This window comes from Phyllobates terribilis, unplaced genomic scaffold (genome assembly GCF_046119375.1).
Source record: "Phyllobates terribilis strain yellow unplaced genomic scaffold, ASM4611937v1 Scaffold_9__5_contigs__length_417890890, whole genome shotgun sequence".
Classification (NCBI taxonomy): domain Eukaryota; kingdom Metazoa; phylum Chordata; class Amphibia; order Anura; family Dendrobatidae; genus Phyllobates; species Phyllobates terribilis.
In genome coordinates this window covers 120297832-120318370 of record NW_027362769.1, presented here as the reverse complement: position 1 = coordinate 120318370, position 20539 = coordinate 120297832, and the positions used below count along the sequence as shown (strand labels likewise).

At 41.2% G+C, this 20539-nt stretch overlaps 1 protein-coding gene across 4 annotated transcripts in view; it reads left to right on the top strand.

Annotated features, from left to right (window-relative positions):
* Nucleotides 1-20539, top strand: part of XIRP2 (xin actin binding repeat containing 2) — a 238766-nt gene that overhangs the window by 136415 nt on the left and 81812 nt on the right. For all 4 annotated transcript variants that reach the window (XM_073647013.1, XM_073647012.1, XM_073647016.1 and 1 more), the window contains one exon: nt 17467-17615. In XM_073647013.1, the coding sequence (XP_073503114.1) occupies nt 17467-17615 (149 nt within the window). The remainder of the gene's footprint in view (nt 1-17466; nt 17616-20539) is intronic.

The following is a 20539-nucleotide window of genomic DNA, read 5'->3' as shown; positions in this document are numbered from 1 at the left end:
TTACTTCATGTAGAATTAACCTACAAGGAAAGAAAGGGTTTATTTTCATTCCGATATTTGTGTCCCATTGACTTGCATTGGTTTCCGGTATCGGAATCGGCGATATACGATACTTTTTGGGTATCGGTCCGATCCAATCCGATACGATATTTCCTGATATCGGAAGGTATCGCTCAACACTAATTATAACCTGATTATATTTAAAGTGCGTCTGTGAGAGCAAAATTGCATTACGAAGTAAGCACATCTCCTTGATCTGGGAAAAAGCATACCTATTGTTCCAATATCTGTGGACTGCTTATGGGTTGGCCCGGTGCAACTTCAATATGGCCACCCAGTCCCTCTCCTGCTTAATGAGATTGATAGCTGTGGCTTTATAAATGTAGCATATCTTCAAATGACTGAGAAATATCTCAATGCAGAAAAGTTCTACATCGCGATATCTTTCTTGCGTCTTAGTTGATGACCTGTTTTGTCCATACTTGGACCCGTGCTGTCTTGACTATGATGCTGTGAAAACTGTGGAAAACACCAAAAACAGCATAAAAAAATATTAGAAGCTAAAATATGTTGTGAAGCGTCCTTAAAGGGGTTTATTTCTCATATGTAAGTCCTTAAGCGCCCCTTCCACCTAATCTGCCTTCTGCCATTGAGACCTCTCTTATCCTCACCAAAATTTTAGGAATAAATTGGGGACCCGTATCTCGTCTGATATCTATATTAGTATAACTCTTGCACGGATCCCTGGCACAACATGCTCACGTCATGACATGGCATTGGAACAGAAAATATAAACTTAGTTTATAAGACCATATTGACATCAGCAGTAGTGTTGGAAGACTTTAAGAATATATGAGGCACTACTAGTGGTTGGCTGTGGGAAATCTGGAGTACTGGGTAAAAGCACCAGGATATATGCCTCTGGTGCCCATTGCGAGCAATGCCTCTGAATATGGGTATAACATGGTTGGATTTAGAATAAAGTAAAATGTTTGCATTGGTATCACTGGGAATGTATTTTATCCAGAATGAGAGTCTGGAGATTCACTTCTAAAAGTGGAGTTTAGTCCAGCCCCAGCATACTTCTTTGCCAGCAGCGATTTCATTCTCCGTACATGTTGCTACTATATTCATGAGAACATGAAGCAAACAGGGAATAAGTCATTATGACAGATCCACCTGTGACTCAACTGGAGGGTAAAGCACTTTGCAGAGTTCCTGTCATACGTTGCCGGTTGCTGCAATGGTCTAATGAAAGAATAAGCAGCCCGTGACTCTCCAGCTGTTGTTAAAGTACAACTCTGCCAGAATGTTGGCCTGCCATGATCATTTTTCTTAGATTACGACAACTGTGAGTCATAATCGATGTCTCAATGTCCTGATGATTTGTGGAAAGCCTCATTAAAACTAAAGGGATATTTTACTCGGAATAATACACACTATTTGCAGGAAACTCATGTTTAAATAAGAAAGTTGTTAAGAATGAGAAAGTTTCTTTCTTGTCTCTTGTTCTCCAATATCGCATCATATAGCCACCATTTATGAATCTCCAACAATTCCCTAATAATCTTGAGATATGAAAGACCATTGAATCTAACAGACAATCGCAAGCTACTTTGAAGGTGACAGTGGGCCCCTTACCTATGGGCCCCCAGTCCAGTTGCACCAGCCACACAAAGTGATTATGGTAGTGTGGAACTGTTATTCTGCAGCCCTTACATAGCCCCAATTGTTGGAACTTAAAGGGGTTGGTCAGGACTCTGATGTTGATAGCCTTCCTTCAGGATAGGTAATCAATATAGGATTGGAGAGGGTCCAACATCTGGTACCCCCACTGTTAGTAAGTCCAGCCACAACTTGAAGAAAACAATGTACAGAGTTAGAACTCCACATTAATGTGAATAGTGGCTGAGATGCTGTTCACAAGAATGACCGTTACACAGTGTATGGCGCTGTGCAATGCTTTCTTCCAGACACAGTAGCACTTACTAACAGCAGATAGGTGCTGGTTCAGGGTGTTGGACCCCCACTTATCTGATATTAATGCCCTTTCCTAAGGGCAGGTGCAGACGACCATACATTCTCTCATCTGAAAAATTCAGGCCGATTATGCAAATTATACTCTGATCAAAGTCTGATCAGAGTCTTATCAAACTGTGAGCATAGTGTGATCCGATTCTCTAGATTCTCTAAATTCTGTCAGTCTTTGGAAATTTATTTAAAAAAATAAATAAAACCAATTATTGGTCTACTGTTGATTTGTTCATTCTGCCTCCCAAAGATCGCAGTAAAGCTCGGCTCACATATATCCTGCGTTCTACACTGAGCGCTTCCGCCGGATTTCCATGCAAATATATGAAGTACGTGATTCAGACGGAACCACGGCCAGAAGATTCCCTATAATGAGGCAGATGGAGGCACTCTGGACGTTGTTTGGCCTATGATCCGGCGGTGTCCGTCTCTTTAGGCGTGCACAAAAACGAGGTTGGACACAGTTTTGTGCACCTCTGAAAAGAAGGACACCGCTGAGCAGAGGTCAGAGTATAGCGCAGGATAAACATGATCCAAGATGTTATGTAAAATGTTCCCAATAAAAGCTTCAGCTCAATCCACAAAAAAGCAAGTCCCCAGTCAGGTCTGTCATCTGTCAATGGAAATATAGGGAGCTTCCACATTACCGGTAGCACAAAGACTCTGGAAAATCAAAATGGCTCCTCACCCCCCAAAAGGAATCCAAGAAATTCTGCACTCTCATATTCTAATGACCCTCTCCCTTCTGAGCCCCAGTGTGCCTAAACCGCAGTTAACGTCCACCTTTGGCATTTCTGTAGCGATGAGAGCCCACTTAATTGATGGGGTCCATGTCTCTAGAAGCACATGCTGGGCACAATGTATGGGCAGCACTGCAACATACTTGGCACTGCAACTGCAGATTTGCAATATTCATTGCTGCTTGTTTCTGGAAGACACTCATGGAGTCAGAATTGTCACTAAACCTGTAGATAAATTCCCAGAGGTCTGTAATTTCCAAAATGTGGCCACTTGAGGGGGGGATGCTGCTCTTCTGGCACTCCACATATATGGATTCGGTAAATTATTATATGAAATTTTGTTCTTCAAGAGCTCCTTCCCTTCCGAGTCTCTGTGGCTAAGCAGTACTGTACAGCCACATATGGGGTAATTCCACGTTCAGCAGAAATTGTGGGACAAACTTTTGGTGCTATTTTTACCCATTCCCCCATGTAAAAATGTTAAAATCTGGGGGAAAACCAACATTTTTGAGGTAAAAATTTAATTTTTTTTCTTCACCGCCCAATGGTATAAAATTCAGTGACACACCCTTGGTGTCTATATGATAAATGCACCCTTATATGAATTCATTGAGAAGTGTAGTTTGTAAAATAGGGTCACTTATGGGGGGATTCTGCTGTTTAGGCACCTCAGGGGCTCTGCCAATGTGACATGTCACCCTCAAACCATTCCCCCAAAATCTGCACTACAATATGGTGCTTCTTCCCTTCTGAACTTTGTATTGTGCCTCAAAAGTAGTTGTCGACCATGTATGGGGTATTGGCATACTCAGGAGAAATTGAGTAACAAATTGTAATGTTAATTTTCTACTATCACCCCTTCTGAAAATTAAAAACTTTGGGCCAAAGCAACATTTTAGAGGAAAAAATGGTAATTTTTATTCACTCAGCCCAATATTATATAATTCTGTGAATCGCCTGAGGTTTAAAAATGCTCACTACAAACCAAGATGAATTTCTCGAGAGGTGTAGTTTCCAAAATGGGGTCACTTGGGGGAGTTTCTGCTGTTTTGGCATGTCAGAGGCTGTTCAAATGTTACATAGCATCCGCAATCTATTCCAGCCAAAATGGTGCTCCAAAGTTGAAATGGCGCTCTTTCCCTTCCGAGCCATTCCGTGCAATCAAACAGTAGTTTTCCATTACATATGGGGTTTCATATTCTATTACTAAGGGCTTTTAGCCAGTAACGTATCAGAAGAATGGACAGGTTTTTTTAATCATCCTATATTTTTTTTTACTAAGATGGAATAAAGATTTAACTTTTTATATATGCCACGTGGATCCCTCTGTTTTTCCTATGTTTTTTTCCGGTGGTCAACGGACTGGGTTCCAAGTGAGCCAACTAAGGAGCTGCCATATCAATTGACACACGGTGAGACTTTTCCTTTACTTCTCTTTTGTGGGGTTTCAGTGTACTCAGGATAAATTGCACAACAAATTGTATGGTCTATTTTCTTCTGTTACCCTTGTGAAAATGAAAAATTTGGGGCAACACCAACATTTTTGTGGGAAAAATGGATTGTTTCATTTTCACGGCTCAATGTTATAAAATTCTGTGAAACACCTGTGGGTTCAAGGTGTTCCCCACACCAAAATGAGGTCATTCATGGGGGGTTACCACTGTTTCGGCGCATCAGTGGCTTTGCAAACACGACATGGCATCTTCTATCTATTCCAGCCAGAATTGTACTCAGGAGAAAATGCTTAACAAATTGTATGGCCCATTTTCTCCTGTTACCCTTGTGAAAATGCAAAATTTAGGGCTAAATCAACATTTTTGAGGGAAAAAGTAACATTTTCATTTTTTCCTTCCAAGTTGCTTTAATTTCTGTGAAACACCTGAAGGGTTAATAAACTTATTGAATGTGGCTTCGAGCAGCACTTTGAGGGGTGTGGTTTTTAAAATGGTGTAACTTTTGGGTATTTTGTGTCACATCAGCCTTGAAAGTCACTTCAAATGAGATGTGGTCCCTAAAAAAATTGGTTTTGTAAATTTTGTTGGAAAAACGAGATAATCCTGAACATCTTTTAACCCTTTTTATTTCCTAACAAAAACAAATTATGTTTAAAAAAATGATGCTGATGTAAAGTAGAGACATGTGACAAATGTTATTTAATAACTACTTTGTGTGATAGAACTATCTGGTTTAAGGGCATAAAAATTAAAAGTTTGAAAATTGTTAAGTTTTCACCAAAATTCCGATATTTTCACAAAGAAATGCAAAAAAATATTGACCTCAATTCACCCATACAATAAAGTACAATAAAGTACAATGTATCACAAAAAAAACATTCTGAGAATCACTGGGTGATATTGAAGCATTCCAGAAATATTACCACATAAAGTGACACACTGGTTAGAATTGTAAAATTTGGCCTGATCAGGAAGGTGAAAACAGGCTTGGGGGGTGAAGGGCTTAAATGGATAAAGTCTGGAAACACAACTTTATTGCTTTTTCTACTAGTTACTGCATCCTGTTTCCAGGTGCTTATGTAGATGGTTCAGACAATTTACACTGAAAACCGCATGTCTGCCGTCACTTTATTTACTGCAGTAGAATGAATTGATATTAAATGCTGGTTTTTGTTCCCTGTGGCACCGGTAACAAATAAGCAGTTATTAAAGTCTTGTACAGAGGCAGAAGCTCCCCGGACCCTCTAATCAGTTAAAGTAAGTTTCCAGGTACGGCTGAGCTATTGCTTGTCATTTTACAACATCCTCAGAGTAAAACAAATGCAATATTTCGCTGTATAGCTGATTTGTGACATCTCTAATATGTCCGAGTTTAACTCCAATTTTTGGAACATTACTAGGCATTTATTTATGTACTGTGTGTATCTATTGCTTTTTACGTGGGAAATAAAAATCTTTTATGTTTCTGCTGGGATATTACTATACTGTAATGTATTAATTCATTGCTTATTGCTTGTATTGCACCAACATATTCTGCAGCATCACCATAAGGGAAGAGTTCGTATAACTCTGATGAGGATAGCAACGCAATGTTTGGACTGGCCAAGCGTGATAGCTGCATAGAAATACATGGTGTCATTCTCCGGTTGGTAGAGCCGCCGGCCAGTCCGAGCATTGAGTTGTGATCCACATCCGAGTTATCCAGTCTCCTCACTCTTCCCTAAAGGGGGTTTTCTCGACACCATAAATAGGAATAATTGCAGTGCTTGTAAAACCAACAACTTTGCAATTTAACCCTTGTAAAAATGCACAGAATTCTCAAGAAAGGAGGGATTTTTTATTTTATTTTATAGTGTTCTCCTGGTTGCCACTTCTACAGTCTATCAGAGGTTTCCTTAGCAAGGAGCACAGCTCTTACAGGGTCTTTGCTATAAAGCTGCTCTGAGGCCACAGTCCCGCTATCAATATTTTGTCAGTATTCGGTCAGCATTTTTTCTCAGGAGTGGGAGCCAAAACCAGGTGAGGAACAATCAGAGAAAAGGTATAATAGAAACAAGTCACCAATTCTGCATTTATCATCCACTCCTGGTTTTGGATCCCACTCCTGAGAACAAATACTGACCGAATACTGATCAAATACTGATAGCGAGGCCGTGGCCTGAAGGTGATTACTGGATCTGGCCAGATTTAGTCCCCTTGTGCTCCTCTATTGCCGAAGAGAGATAGCTGCCTCTGCTTGCAGCATTGGAGAGCGCACAGTTCAGATCGGCGGTGCAACAAAGTCGCTAGGAGAAACTGCTACTATACATTACAGGGTTAATCACGGACAGCATACGGACTGCACACTGATGTCATCGGTGTGATGTCTGTGATTTTCACTGACCCATAGATTTATTTGGATAGTTTTGACCTATATCTCAGATCAAAAATGTTACACAACTATCCCGGGTCTGGGCTCCGCTCCCTTCAATCAGGTCCGCTAAACTTTCTTATGCTCTTCATCGGGCTTTGCAAGTAGTCCAGTGTGCTTCCATTTGATCATCTAACCAAGGCCTTCACAAGAAACACTCCTATATGTTTGTATTGAGTGTCTTAGGTTGTCGGTGCTCCACGACCTCTTGGTGGTTTCCAGTACCTGTTCTCGGTCTCCCAGCACCTCTGCTACCTGTCTGCTTTCTCCCGGATGTCTCAGGTCAGCCTTCAGCTTCCATACCTCTACTACCTGTCTGAGGTCTCCAAGCTGTCTACTGTATTCCTGTGGCTTCCATACCTCTGCTACCGGATTGTGGTTTCCAATATCTCTGCTATCTGTCAGTGGTCTGTCGAACATTTCCGGACTGCCTGCGGCTTCCAGTACTTCTTCCTCCTGCTTGCATTTTCCAGGTCCTCTGTTACCTGTCTCCAGGATGTCTCCTGTCTGCCTGCAGCTTCCAGTACCTCTGCTGTCTGCGATCTCAGGACATCATCTGTCGACCTGCAACTTCCAGTACCTCTGCTACCTGTCTGTGGTCTCCAGGATGTCTCCTGTCTGCCTGCAGCTTACAGTACCTCTGCTACCTGTCTGCAGTCTCAGGACATCTTCTTTTGGACTGCAACTTCCAGTACCTCTGCTACCTGTCTGTGGTCTCCATGATGTCTCCTGTCTGCCTGCAGCTTGCAGTACCTCTGCTAACCTCTCTGCGGTCTCAGGACGTCTTCTTCGGCCTGCAACTCCCAGCACCTATGCTACCTGTTTGCAATTTCTAGTACCACTTCTACCTGTCTTCAGTCTCCAAGATGTCTGCTGTTTGACTTCTAGTACCTCTGCTACCTGTCTGTGGTCTCCAGGACATTTTCTATTGGCCTGAGGCTTCCAGTACCTCGGCTACTTGTCTGCAGTCTCCAGGACATCTTCTGTCAGCCCGCGGCTTCCAGTGCCCTCGGCTGCCTGTATCCCATGTGCTTCATCCGCCTGCTGTGCCGACGCTTGTGGTCCGTGTGTCTACTGGACCTTGGGCATCGAGGATCCACCTCACCTAGTGAGCCTGACAAAAAAAATTGTCATGTCGCCGTGTTTTGTGTGTACTACTTGGTCTGCCAAAAGATACGAACATCTGAACAGCCCTATAGACTTTATTAGGTACGTGTTCTTTCTTATAAAAACATGAATAGAACACGTACATGAAAAACGGACATCAATATGAATGTCAGATCGCTGTAATGCAGCACTAATAACATAGCATGCCAGCTGTCATCCCTGCACCACCAAGAACAGGAGTCTATTAACCACCCTTATACCTGAGACCATCTCATCCAGGAATAGAAAAATGTAAGTAGAGTAACTCAGGGCCGTTGTGCCGCAAGCCCATAGTGCCAGCAAGAAGAGGAGAGGGAGAGGAAGAGGAGAAAGAAAGGAAAGGAGGAAAGGGAGGGAAAGGAAGGAACATGTAAAAAGGAAAAGGAAGTGATAGGATGGAATGAAACAGGGAAAAGGAAGAAAGGAAATGAAAGGAAGGAAAGGAAGGAAAGAAAGAAAAAAGAAAGTGTGAAAGAAGATGAAGGAAGGAAAAAATGGTAGAAAGAGAGTAAGAGAAAGATGTCAGAATGAAAGATGGATAAAAAAAAGGAAAGAAAGAAGAAAAAATCATACTGAGGAATAACTTCACCTAAACAAATATAAGTCCTTGAGTTGTCCTTCTCTGTCAATTGGCTGAGAATTATATTGAGCCGTCTTGTTTTATTGTTGTCTGAGAAGATATCATGACTTTGACATTTTCTTATCTGTGAAATGCAAACTTGATCTATTACAGGAGAAAATACTAAATCATAGTGTAAGGGGTCTGGGAGGTGGAACCTCTGAGCAACTATACAAAGGGGCAGTCCTTGTAAGGAAGCGGGTGACTCCCCGGGAAGGTGGGCAGGTAGTCACGGCAAGTGACAGGGACAGTCTCTGGGTAGAAGGGCAGGAGGTCACGGCAAGTGACGGGAACAGTCTCTAGACGGGCAGGTGGTCATGGCAAGTGACAGCAGGGAAAGAGTCTCTGGATAGGCTAGCAGGCAGGTAGCAGGTGAGCGCTCCCAGGTGAGCGGGCAAGAGTCTCTGGACAGGCAGGTGGTCACGGCAAGTGACGGCAGAGCCTCCAGGTAGGCTAGCAGGCAGGTAGCAGGTGAACGCTCCCAGGTGAGCGGGCAAGAGTCTCTGGACAGGCAGGTGGTCACGGCAAGTGACGGCAGAGCCTCCAGGTAGGCTAGCAGGCAGGTAGCAGGTGAACGCTCCCAGGTGAGCGAGTAAGATTCTCTGGACTGGCAGGTGGTCACAGCAAGTGACGGCTAAGCCTCCAGGTAGGCTAGCAGGCAGGTAGCAGGTGAGCGCTCCCAGGTGAGCGAGTAAGAGTCTCTAGACAGGCAGGTGGTCACGGCAAGTGACGGCTAAGCCTCCAGGTAGGCTATCAGGCAGGTAGCAGGTGAGCGCTCCCAGGTGAGCGAGTAAGAGTCTCTGGACAGGCAGGTAGGTATCAGGCAGGTATCTGGCAGGTACTTCCTGGTCCGCAGGCGGACTGATCCATAGACAGACTGGCAGGTGCTGGTAGGCAGACTGTCGGACCACAGGATTGCAAGCAGGTAAGCAGATATCAGGCAGGTATCAGGCAGGTATCAAGCAGGAATCTGGCAGGTGACTGGCAGGTAACTGGTAACGGGACCTGAGGGCTGAAGCAGAGTAGAAAGGCTTTGCAGCAACATTGCTCGGGCACCTCCATTTTGGAGGAGGTGCCTTATATATGGTGAGGTCCTCCGGCCACTGGCCGGGGACTTCTTAGGACGGCGCGCGTGGCCCCTTTTAGAGAGGGGGAGCGCGCGCGCCCTAAGCACAGAGGCTGGGAAGCAGCGCGCGCTGCCAGCAGAGCGGGAGGAAGCCACCGGGCACGGAGCGGAGAGGTGAGGGGAACGGCGTCCCTGTCTGGCAGGAGGCAGGGACGCCGACGCTACACATAGTATGTGAGAAGTTACGAGTTTTGTATGATACTTTGTGTTTTTCATTTCTTTGTCTTTACCCTTGGTACATCCTATTGACAATTGGAATGCCCACGCTCAGTTGTGAAAAAATTAATACATTTCCAGGAGGAATAACAGAATAACGATAGAACACAGTGAAGAGAAGATACTACAAAATTGTTGATTTACAGGGAGAACATCTAATTGATCCAATAGATATGCCAGGAGAATGACTAGTCCTCTTTAAATCAACAGATTTTACTGTAAAGAGAAAAGAAGTGATGAGAGCAGGAATTGAGTGCAATGATGGAAATAGGCATTAATAGCTCATTGTAATTGTCATTATTTGCTGGAACAGGACATTCTGAAATGAATTTTTTACCAGATACGGGATGAGAACTGCCGCCTGTGTCTTGCATTAAAGGCTTTTTTATTATTATTATTTAGAGACACTTACTTGTTAAATCTAAGAACACTCGGCTCTGATTGTGCCACTTGACCTTACCGCCATATTTAGCGGTGCCACAGACCACACAATTATTAGGAAGCGCTCGTCTTACGTTCTCAATGACATTCTCTCCTGTTATTTCCTATGTGAAAGTACACTTGGCCAGGAGAAATATCCTGCTATTGTTCACACCCAAACTTCAGAGTGCACTACTTCTAATTAAATCCTGTGCAAGTTCTAATTAATTATGTGACATGTGAAATCATGTAAAAAAAAAAAAAGACGGCTTTATCATATGACTTTGTATTTATTTTTCTTACCGGAAAGAGTGAAAAGATTCTTCTCATGAAAGCTACACTTGTCTATGTCTTCTATTAGGGAATGTGGAAATCATAGGAGAAGGCGTCAAATCAGGACTAGGGATGAGCGGACCTGTGGAAGTCCGGGCTCTTGTACCCGACCCAAACTTTATTCCAAAGTTCGGTTCAGGTACCAGAACTGTACCTGAACTTGAACGAGAACCCAAGCCCCATTGAAAACAATGGGAACTCGAACTTTTGAGCTGGAAAGTTCTCTCTGTGTCTCCTTATCTCTCTTCCTCCGTAACTCCGAACTTTCCATCGGACTTCCGGTACACTTCTGAGACACTAACTGTCCGGTACGAACTTTTAGGGTTAGGTTCGCTTATCTCTAATCAGTACCCCTCTTCATGAGCCAAATGGAGCGTAGGAGCATCTCCCAATCTGGTGTCTTCAGTTCATCCATGTAACACTACACTGCCCCAGCATTCTACGGAAAAGAAACAAGACCTATTATGATCAGTTGATTGCCCTGAAGAAGTGATGAGACAACCCCTTAAATTACTATAATAGTGTACACAGAAGACAGGGAGCCGAATATCAAAGATTACAATTTGACAACATTATAGAACCTGGTATTTTTTTCCCTTCAGGCCTTCTCCATTACACTTGGGCCAAGTTCCTTATTTATAGTTTGGTAACAATGATGGGGAGTCATGCACCAGTTCTTACCATCAAAACATTTGGAACGACCAGAACTTTGCCACCTCTCTCTAAAAGTTCCCCCCACAGTAGCCACATGGTCTGCCTCTATAGTATGCATGCCTCCGTTGAAAAAAATAGATTTCATATGCTCCATTATAATAAATCTTCCCAATTATCAAACCATCACGCAGCTCGAATGTGGTGGTCCATCATACACCTTAGGTTATCAGCAGGTTGCACCAATATTGTGTAAAGAGTTGGCGTGAATTTATTCTCACTTCTCATTCCATTGGCTCTTACCTGCTAATGTCTGCTGTAGGGTTGAGCAAACGTGCTAGGATAACTTATTATCCGAGTATCTTCAGCGTGCTCTGCTACTATGTTTGCGTTCCAGCAGCTGCATGTTTTACAGTGGTAGACAGACGTAACACATGCGGGGATTGGCTAATGAATAGGTAATCCCCGCATGTGTTGCGACTGTCTACCACCGCAAAACATGTAGCCGCAGGAATGCAAACATATTAGCATAGCACGCCAAAGATAACACTTTATCCTAGCACGTTCGCTCAACACTAGTCTGCATCCATTTTTTTAATTAGCTAGTCTGGTGCGATGTTGCACGTGCGTCTTGCTGAAATGATAACTTTGTGCTAAACTGGCTAATCAAAACAAGAGCTGCGGACATCAGCACTTAAAGAGCTACTTCCTCTGCCATCCAGCAGCCACATCCCACTGTCGTGGCCGGTGGAAAGGATCGTACAAATCGATTCACACCAAGTTTAATTGTTTGCACCTTCAAAAAATATTCTCATGTTCATGGCTTCCGTTAAGGTACACCTTGACTAAAAGAAAATTTTTGTGTTAACGGGGTTTGTCTAGGATAAGAAAAAATGGTCTGTTTTTCTTTTGTTCCAAAAAGGTTAGTCTTGTTTTTTGAATGTGCCTGGTGTTGTAGCTCATCCCCCTTAAATGGAGTTTGTCAGCAGAAAATAGCTATTTAAACCAAGCACAGACATTCAACGCACTCTTATGCCTTGATTCATCACTGCCTTTGTGCCTGTTTTTTATCTACTTTTGTGCCTTTTTTTGTTTGCACCCAATTTTTATTCTATTTGCGCCTTTTATGAAGTCTATTTTACGTGTGCTCATCTGTATTCTTTTGTTTTCTGTTTAGTGGGAAGAGTTTAGCAATTTCAGATATTTTTGGCTGATTCACCAATTGCGACTTTTTAAAAAGTCGCAAAATTTGTAGCAATTTCACTTCATTCACCCCCTGTGTATTTTCGAGTAAATTTGACTTTTAACCCAATTTGGTGAATTTTGGCACCAAAAGTCGCAAAAGCAGTTCAAGACAAATAAAAAAGCCTCATTTTTACTTTGTGCCAGATTCCTTAATCATGTGCACCATTTTGATAAACTTTGAGCCAAAAATGGCAACCAATATAACAAGACAGAAAGGGAAAGTGACTTAAAAAAAAACCTCAAATGATGAATCAGTGCCTTTGGTGTGGACAAATTATTACGTGGACCTTCCCATCCACTTATTTTCCATCTATCTCTGCCCTTCTCTGGCTACTGACTTCCTGTCAATCAAGGAAGAGGGGGGTGGAGATAGATGCAAAGCAGGAGAATTGTAAGGAGCACTGAACTGTTTTGCAACGCCAAGGGTGCACCAAGCGCCTGTGTTTTTGTTTGAACAGTCATTTTGTGCTGACAAATATCAAAAGACTGACTATCACTTCCAAACAGAAAACTGGTGTGAACAGGTGCTCACTAAGAGTAGCAATCTCCATATATAACTAACAAATAAAGTAGCCCTCTGCAGCGCTATAGTGTGCAAACATGAAATATATGAAATTTGAATAGTATTACTTCTCTAGAAAATATAAATAACTGAAAAATCTTAGCTCATAAATTAGCCAATTCATGTGTACCTGGTAGCCACAATAAGGCGATTCTCGTTGCTGGGAACCTAATCTAATGCGAATCCTCTCTTAGGCTGAAGCCTACATTTATAAGGGAAGGTAGGATCCTGCTATATTTAAAACCTTCTGAGGCTTAGGGGTGGAATGCCAGGCCAATTTATGCGCTAAGTATTCTCACTTATTCCTATTATCTAGAGCAGTAATTCATATCAAATTTAATATATTTCATGTTTGCGTACTATGGCGTTACAGTGCTACTTTATTTGTTGGTTATGTACGGAGATGGCTACTCTTAGTAAGCACCTGTACACACCTGTTTTCTATTTGGAAGTGACGGTCAGTCTTTTGATATTTGTACACATAGGTTCTCTGACTAGGCACTCCACCCATCAGCCTCAGGCAGTTATAATTATAGCAGGATCCTACCTTCCCATATACATGTAAGCTTCAGTCTAAGAGAGGATTCACACTAGATAGGTTCCCAGTAACAAGAATCGCCTTATTCCGGCTACCGGGTACACATGAATTGGCCTGCTCTAATTATTCTCAATTATTCCTATTTTCTAGAGCAGTAATGCAATTCAAATTTCGTATACACTGTGTTCCAAATTATTATGCAAATAATATTTTCTCCAATTTTCCCAAATTACCTATATGAATTGCAGTCATTGTAATTTTCCAGTCAAATAACTATTAGAGTACAATTGAAAGGTTTTTGTACAAACTGCCTATGATAACAGTATATTTTTTAAAAAATAAAAAACTCAAACTGCACTCAAAATGCATGTTACAAATTATTATGCACAGCAGAGTTTTCAACCTTTTCATTTTAATAAAGAACAAAAAAATTGTCATTTTTGAAATTATAAGCATTAGCAGGTTATTACAAACTGAAATCAAACAGTTTTCAACTCAAAACTTTATTCTAGGTGATGTTACATTTTCACATAGGACCCCTTGTTCGAAAGGAGCTTCTGAACTCTCTCGTCCATTGAATTTGTCAGGTTTTGGATGGTTTCTGCTTTAATTGTTTTGCATGAGGACAGAATACCCTCCCAGAGCTGTTGCTTAGATGTGAACTGCCTCCCGCCATCATAGACAAACTTAAAAGGGGACAAACTTATGGTGTGGCACCCATGCTCCCCTGACCTCAACCCCATTGAGAACCTCTGGAGCATCATCAAAAGGAGTGTCTATGATGGCGGGAGGCAGTTCACATCTAAGCAACAGCTCTGGGAGGGTATTCTGTCCTCATGCAAAACAATTGAAGCAGAAACCATCCAAAACCTGACAAATTCAATGGACGAGAGAGTTCAGAAGCTCCTTTCGAACAAGGGGTCCTATGTGCAAATGTAACATCACCTAGAATAAAGTTTTGAGTTGAAAACTGTTTGATTTCACTTTGTAATAACCTGCTAATGCTTATAATTTTTTTGTTCTTTATTAAAATGAAAAGGTTGAAAACTCTGCTGTGCATAATAATTTGGAACATGCATTTTGAGTGCAGTTTGAGTTTTTTATTTTTTTAAAAATATACTGTTATCATAGGCAGTTTGTACAAAAACCTTTCAATTGTACTCTAATAGTTATTTGACTGGAAAATTACAATGACTGCAATTCATATAGGTAATTTGGGAAAATCGGAGAAAATATTATTTGCACAATAATTTGGAACACAGTGTATTTCATGTTTGCATACCATAGCGCTAGCGTGCTACTTTATTTGTTAATTTTGTGTTGATAGACGCCTTTTAATGAATCACTAAACTACAGTGCTGGCACTCCTATGCTAGTCCACAGCAGCTCCTTTAGGAATCATTCCAAACCTGAAAGCCCTTTTAGTCTAAGGAAATCTATTAGATGTATAATATTCCCTACATAAAATAATAAGACAAGCATCAAATTCTGCTAATTATCTCCGCACTTTGTGATTGCTCCCTGCGGTAACTTTCCGACTGTTTCCTATTTTGAAGCAAATGATCAGCTTTTCATTGCTGTAGAGACAAGATTTATTGTATTCTTACTATGTCGTGAGCTGAAAACAAGAATCTGACAGGTATATATTCATGGAAAAATGATATTATACAGAAAAGATTAGGGAGACATCACATCTGGATTTAAGGGCAATATCAGTATTGTCGGATAACAGAACAGGTTTTCTACATGACACTCTGCTATCCATAACTTGTATTACTGTATATTTCACTTTTACATTAACCGTTGTACATTACAATTTGCTTTCTTAAAAAGAGACACGTCATCTAGAAAAATGTTATTTAGCTGCAGTCATAATGCCAGTCTACATTATGTGTCACTATACTTGTTGTCCTTCTACAGTTTAACCACTAGTGGCTGCTATTGTTCACCTTAATAATTGTGCTGCAAATCCACGTTTTACTACTAGAGGCTGCTGCTGTGTTCTGCAATTGCCCTTTACTAATATGGCAGATTCTGAACCTGTGAGATTCATCTTGTTTCCTGTTTGGGCCTACTTTAAGCTGCATGGATCTCTCACTCATTGCTTGAGTGTTGTGTCTAGCTGTTTAGTCTAGCACCAGTCTCCAGCTCCTGGACAGTCCCAAACTGTTCTCACTTATCTACGGATTGTTTCCTACAACTCCTTTGCTAACTCCAAGAACTTCTACTACTGCTTTCTGTTCCTGCTTTTGCTCCTTCAGCCACTGGATTCCAGCAGTACTATGCCAGTATAGTAACATTATATCGTATTCTCCCTGCAGCCACAGTCATCAGGGCTGTGAACAGTCAACACTTTGTGCACAGTAGGTGTGCTGTTATCACCCCCTGTGCTTTGACTGATATCTTGATTCAACATACAATGTGCAGTGAACGCTGACTCTTCATGGCTCAGGTGCTGCCCGAATGACTGGAGGTAAGCGGCTGCAGGGAGAATATAACTTAATTTCTCCCTGCAGCCGAACTTTCAGTTAGATAGCCACACATTTGAAATGGCACTTACCTGCAGATTACAACTATAGTTGCAGATAAGGTTTTGAGCTTTCGGTCTGAGTGTGATACAACAAAACATCGGATTGCTCTCGGACCAATGTTATTCTATAGGATCGATCACATCTCTGATATTTTTCCTTGGTTAGAGTTGATCGAAGGAAAAAAATACACAATTTGCATCAGATATTCAGATCGCACTCGGCCATGCCGCTCAATGAGTAAGTGGAAAAATTGGACTGCACTAGGATTTTCACAAATTTACACAATGATGAAGATGGAGACTTTTTTTTCCATCTTTTCCTTATCTGAAAGAATCAGATCACACTATGATCACACTCCGATCAAATGCTGATAAGAATGTTATCAGAGTGTGATCTCGAATGAGAGAAGATAGGGTCATGTGACCTTGCCTAAAAGTCATTTTTGAATGACAAGTTTCCTTTAATTGCATGCACTTAGAATAAGATCTCATAACATAACAGTTCGGATTGATATACCACTGTTTGTTTCTGTACCTGTTGAAGGATTTCTTCCCAACTTCAACAAGATGGATCTGGTCTAACAGTACAAGCTTTTTTACAATTCAGGCATTCTTGATATATTAACTTTTCTTTACAGCTTGTCGCCTAGGACACCAACCACCGCTGCTGATTAGCTTGTAAACGCTGTATTGTACCTTGCCTGGACAGCGTACTCCAGTAATCTTGTCCAGTTTCAAAACAGTGCTTACCGGCTCAATAGAAAAGAGCTTGTAAGCACTGCACATTTGCTGCACTCTGTTATCTAGCATTGGTGGTCGGTCTCCAAGACAATGAGCTGTAAACAAAAACAAAAAAAGAAAAGTGTTGATATGTCAAGGACGTCTAAACATTTTAATCTGCAGTAAATTGCAAAACTACTCATATTTACCAGCATTACTTGGTAAGAGACCAATTTATGAAGACGGAAATAACCCTTTAATTGAAGGTTTGGCACACAATGTACTATGTACTATATTTATTCACATTGCATGAAGCATGGGGAAGATTAAACAGTTAAAATGACTTAATATAATGCTAATGAGATTTCCTACTGTGCACTATATGACTGAAGAAATATAAGGGTACATTCACAAGTGCGAGATTTTATACCACACTATAGAATTCTGTCTTAATAAAGGAAATCCTCATCCATCAGATAAAGTAGAGCTTCTTTTCCTATGGAGGACCCATCATATTCAGTCATTGCTTCATTTCAATGGGCATCATGTAATTCTTCATTTTGCCTCCGAGGGTGCTGGAGGGTAATTGCACTGAAATGAAAACGATTGCGATTTATTTCCAGACTCAGTGTTTCCTTTACTTTGTGTGTAATATGTGCCCCAAAGTTCTGGGACCATCAATGTTTGTAACGAATATTTACTGGTGAATTTATTTTTTCTTTCAGGTATTACAAGAACCAAAAAAGGATCATCAGAGGACACCACCAAAAGTGGTAATATACCACTGGACTTGCCTGAATCTTTACCACTAAAAGACAGGATGGCCATGTATCAAGCTGCCACAACTAACAAGGGGCAAAGCTCCAGCAGAAATGTAAGCTTCTTCATAAATGATTTATTTCTGTAATTTCTCATATTCTACAATAATACACAAATTCTGTCATTTCACATAATACAACATCTTTTGGATAGCAACATGTAGATATCTAGATATATTATTCTGTGTGCTCTCTATGGGGAGAGAGGAGTAAGCTGCTGCCAGACACTTCCTAACCTTTAGCACTACTGCCAACTTGTGCACTATTGAGATCAATTATGCAGCCTGTGAAGTTAAAGGGGTATTCCCGTCCCATACATTTACAGCATGATATGTCATATATGTGGGACCTATATCTATTTTGAGAATGGGACCCTTTCCCTGGACAAGTAGTGTAAATTCCTATTTATTTGCATGGGAGTTCAGACCACCTTTCCACTGACAGCGACCTTTAATGGATCCCCTTTTCATGATAGATGCAGGTTTCATTGGTGGGATTCACATGTACTACTTACTATACATTCATGGCATATACTGTGAATATGCCATAAACGTATGAGATGGGAATGTTCCTTAAAAATAATGTGATTTTACAAATCTTTACCCATGAACATCCTTAGGTTTCAGAACCTTCTATTGACTCACTTCCATTGACCACTGCATAGAACACAAAAAATCCAATGCCACAGTTACAAACAACACTGCCCAGTGGATAAACTAAGAAACGAAGATGCCGCCTTTCCATAGGTTTGGTTATCAATTGTGGGATTGGAGCTGCAAGCTCTAGATGTCTTGATCAGTGGAATGGCTTCATTAATGATGGGTGAAGTCCCTTGTGCAACTGCACCGCTTGTACGTCAGGATTCCAAAAAGGAGTTCTGCTACCAAATCCCAGGACCTGAAAACCCTCCAGGTGAGCAACAATGAGAAGACTGGAGGAACTGTAGAGTTTCTCAGAAGAAACATCGGTGGCGCTAGTGAGCCCTTCACTTGCGCTGAATTGAATGGCATAGAACTTCAAGTCACCGGTCGAACAATGTGAATTAGAGCATGGACTTTATTGATACAAGCGCAACGTGTTTCTACCTTGGCTTGAAGTCTTAAAAGAATCCTTATCTTGGAGCCTAGATGGAACTGCCTTGGAAGTGCCCAGATCACACATTCCTCAGACCGGCCCAACCAACCTTATCTATTATATGGTCACCATTTTTTTCCAAGGGGCCACCAACTAACTTTCAAAGCCAGTTCTAACAAGTTGGCAAATATGGTTAATGTACGGGATTGCCATGTTTTAGTGATACAAATAACATGCAATTTTTTAAACGCCAGTTTATCTTAGTCTTTAAACATTTAAAGGGCTGTCTGTTACTGATATTAATGAAATATTCTTAGGATCGGTCATCAATATGAGATCATGGGGAGGAGGTCTAACAACCAGTACCCCCATGATCATCTGTTAACAACTCTAGTCAAGGTTGGACTGGCCGACCAGAGAACTGGTGAATCCTCTGGTGGGCCCTAGCTTCTCCTTCAGGAGAGGTTATAGCGCAAACCTTGAGAAGAGAACCTGGGGAGAACCTGGCGCCACCATCTGGATTTCTACAGTATCTGAACAATCACATGATAACTGGTCAAATCAGCAAGCAGAGCCAAATCCTAACAATGTGTATCTTATGGCTATACCACTTGATACAGTGCCTGATAAACAATAATCTAGGTACGAAAAACCCCTTTAATGATAATGCATTGGTTTTGTATGGATGAAAGGTGGGCCCTCAGAATGAAGTCCTCAGATGGGCCCAATGTTCTTCAGTTTGACACTGGCTCCAGTTTGGTGTGGAACATTACTGCTCCATACATTGCTTAGTAGATACTCTCGGGTGCTGCGGATCAGATCTTGTTAAAGTGAATGGGAGCTGAGCTGCAGTACCAGGTGCAGCCACTAAATAATGTATGGAGCTGTTCTGCTCTGTGCACTGTTTACAGCCGGCCACCATGGGGGCAGGTATCATATTGATGGGGGTTCAGGGTGTTAGACCCCCTCCTATCTGAAATTGATGACCTATTTAAAGCAGTGGTAAACCCCTTGAAAGAAAAGGTGTTTGAACGTGAAAATTTCAGCACGACCAGCTGACTGTTGTTTTCTACCTAGAAAAATAAATTAATAGTAAAAGTGTGCCATAAGCTACATAAAAACTAGGAAATAATCTGGACCCAATTCATTATTGGATTTGTGCCTTTTTAACCAGTTTTTGGTGTTTTTTGCCTGTTTTTCATTTGCTCATTATTGTTCCTTTAATTTACGCTTTTCCTGAAGTCTATTTTATACAAATTTGCCTGTATTTGTATGTTTGCAATTGTGGGCAGGGTTTTGGATTCTCAGATGTTTTCAGCTGATTCACTAATTGCAACTTTTTAAAAATTTGTATCATTTTTGTATAAATATACTCCAGTCCTCTCTTCCCTCGAGGAGTAATTTTATATTCGTCTGAAAGTTTTGTGAAACATTTTGCCACATCTTTGCAGAACTTTATTGGCTAAAAAGCTACCAAAGAGATTAAAAAATAAACATAAAGGTGCATTTTTAATTTTGCACAAAATTCATGGTTCACGTGTGCCATTTTGAAGAATTTGGTGCAAAAATCATCAATAAATGCCACAAGACAAAAAAAAAAAGTGACGCCAAAAAATGTAAAGGATTAATCATGCCTTCTGTGTGAGCCACACAATTCTAAATACTTGAGAAGACTGAATATTAGTCTCTGTAAAGACACTGTGCACATGTTGAGTATTTGAAACAGATTTGTACCAAAAAACAATGTTTTGGCATAAAAAATGCTGAGTAAAATACGCCCGTTTTTGACGTGTTTTTACATACTTTTTCCCCCATTCATTTGAAGGGGTGAAAAATGCTGCACAAACACTTTGAAAGTTCAAATCTGAAAAGAAAAAATAAACAGCGAGATTTCAGAAATCTCTTT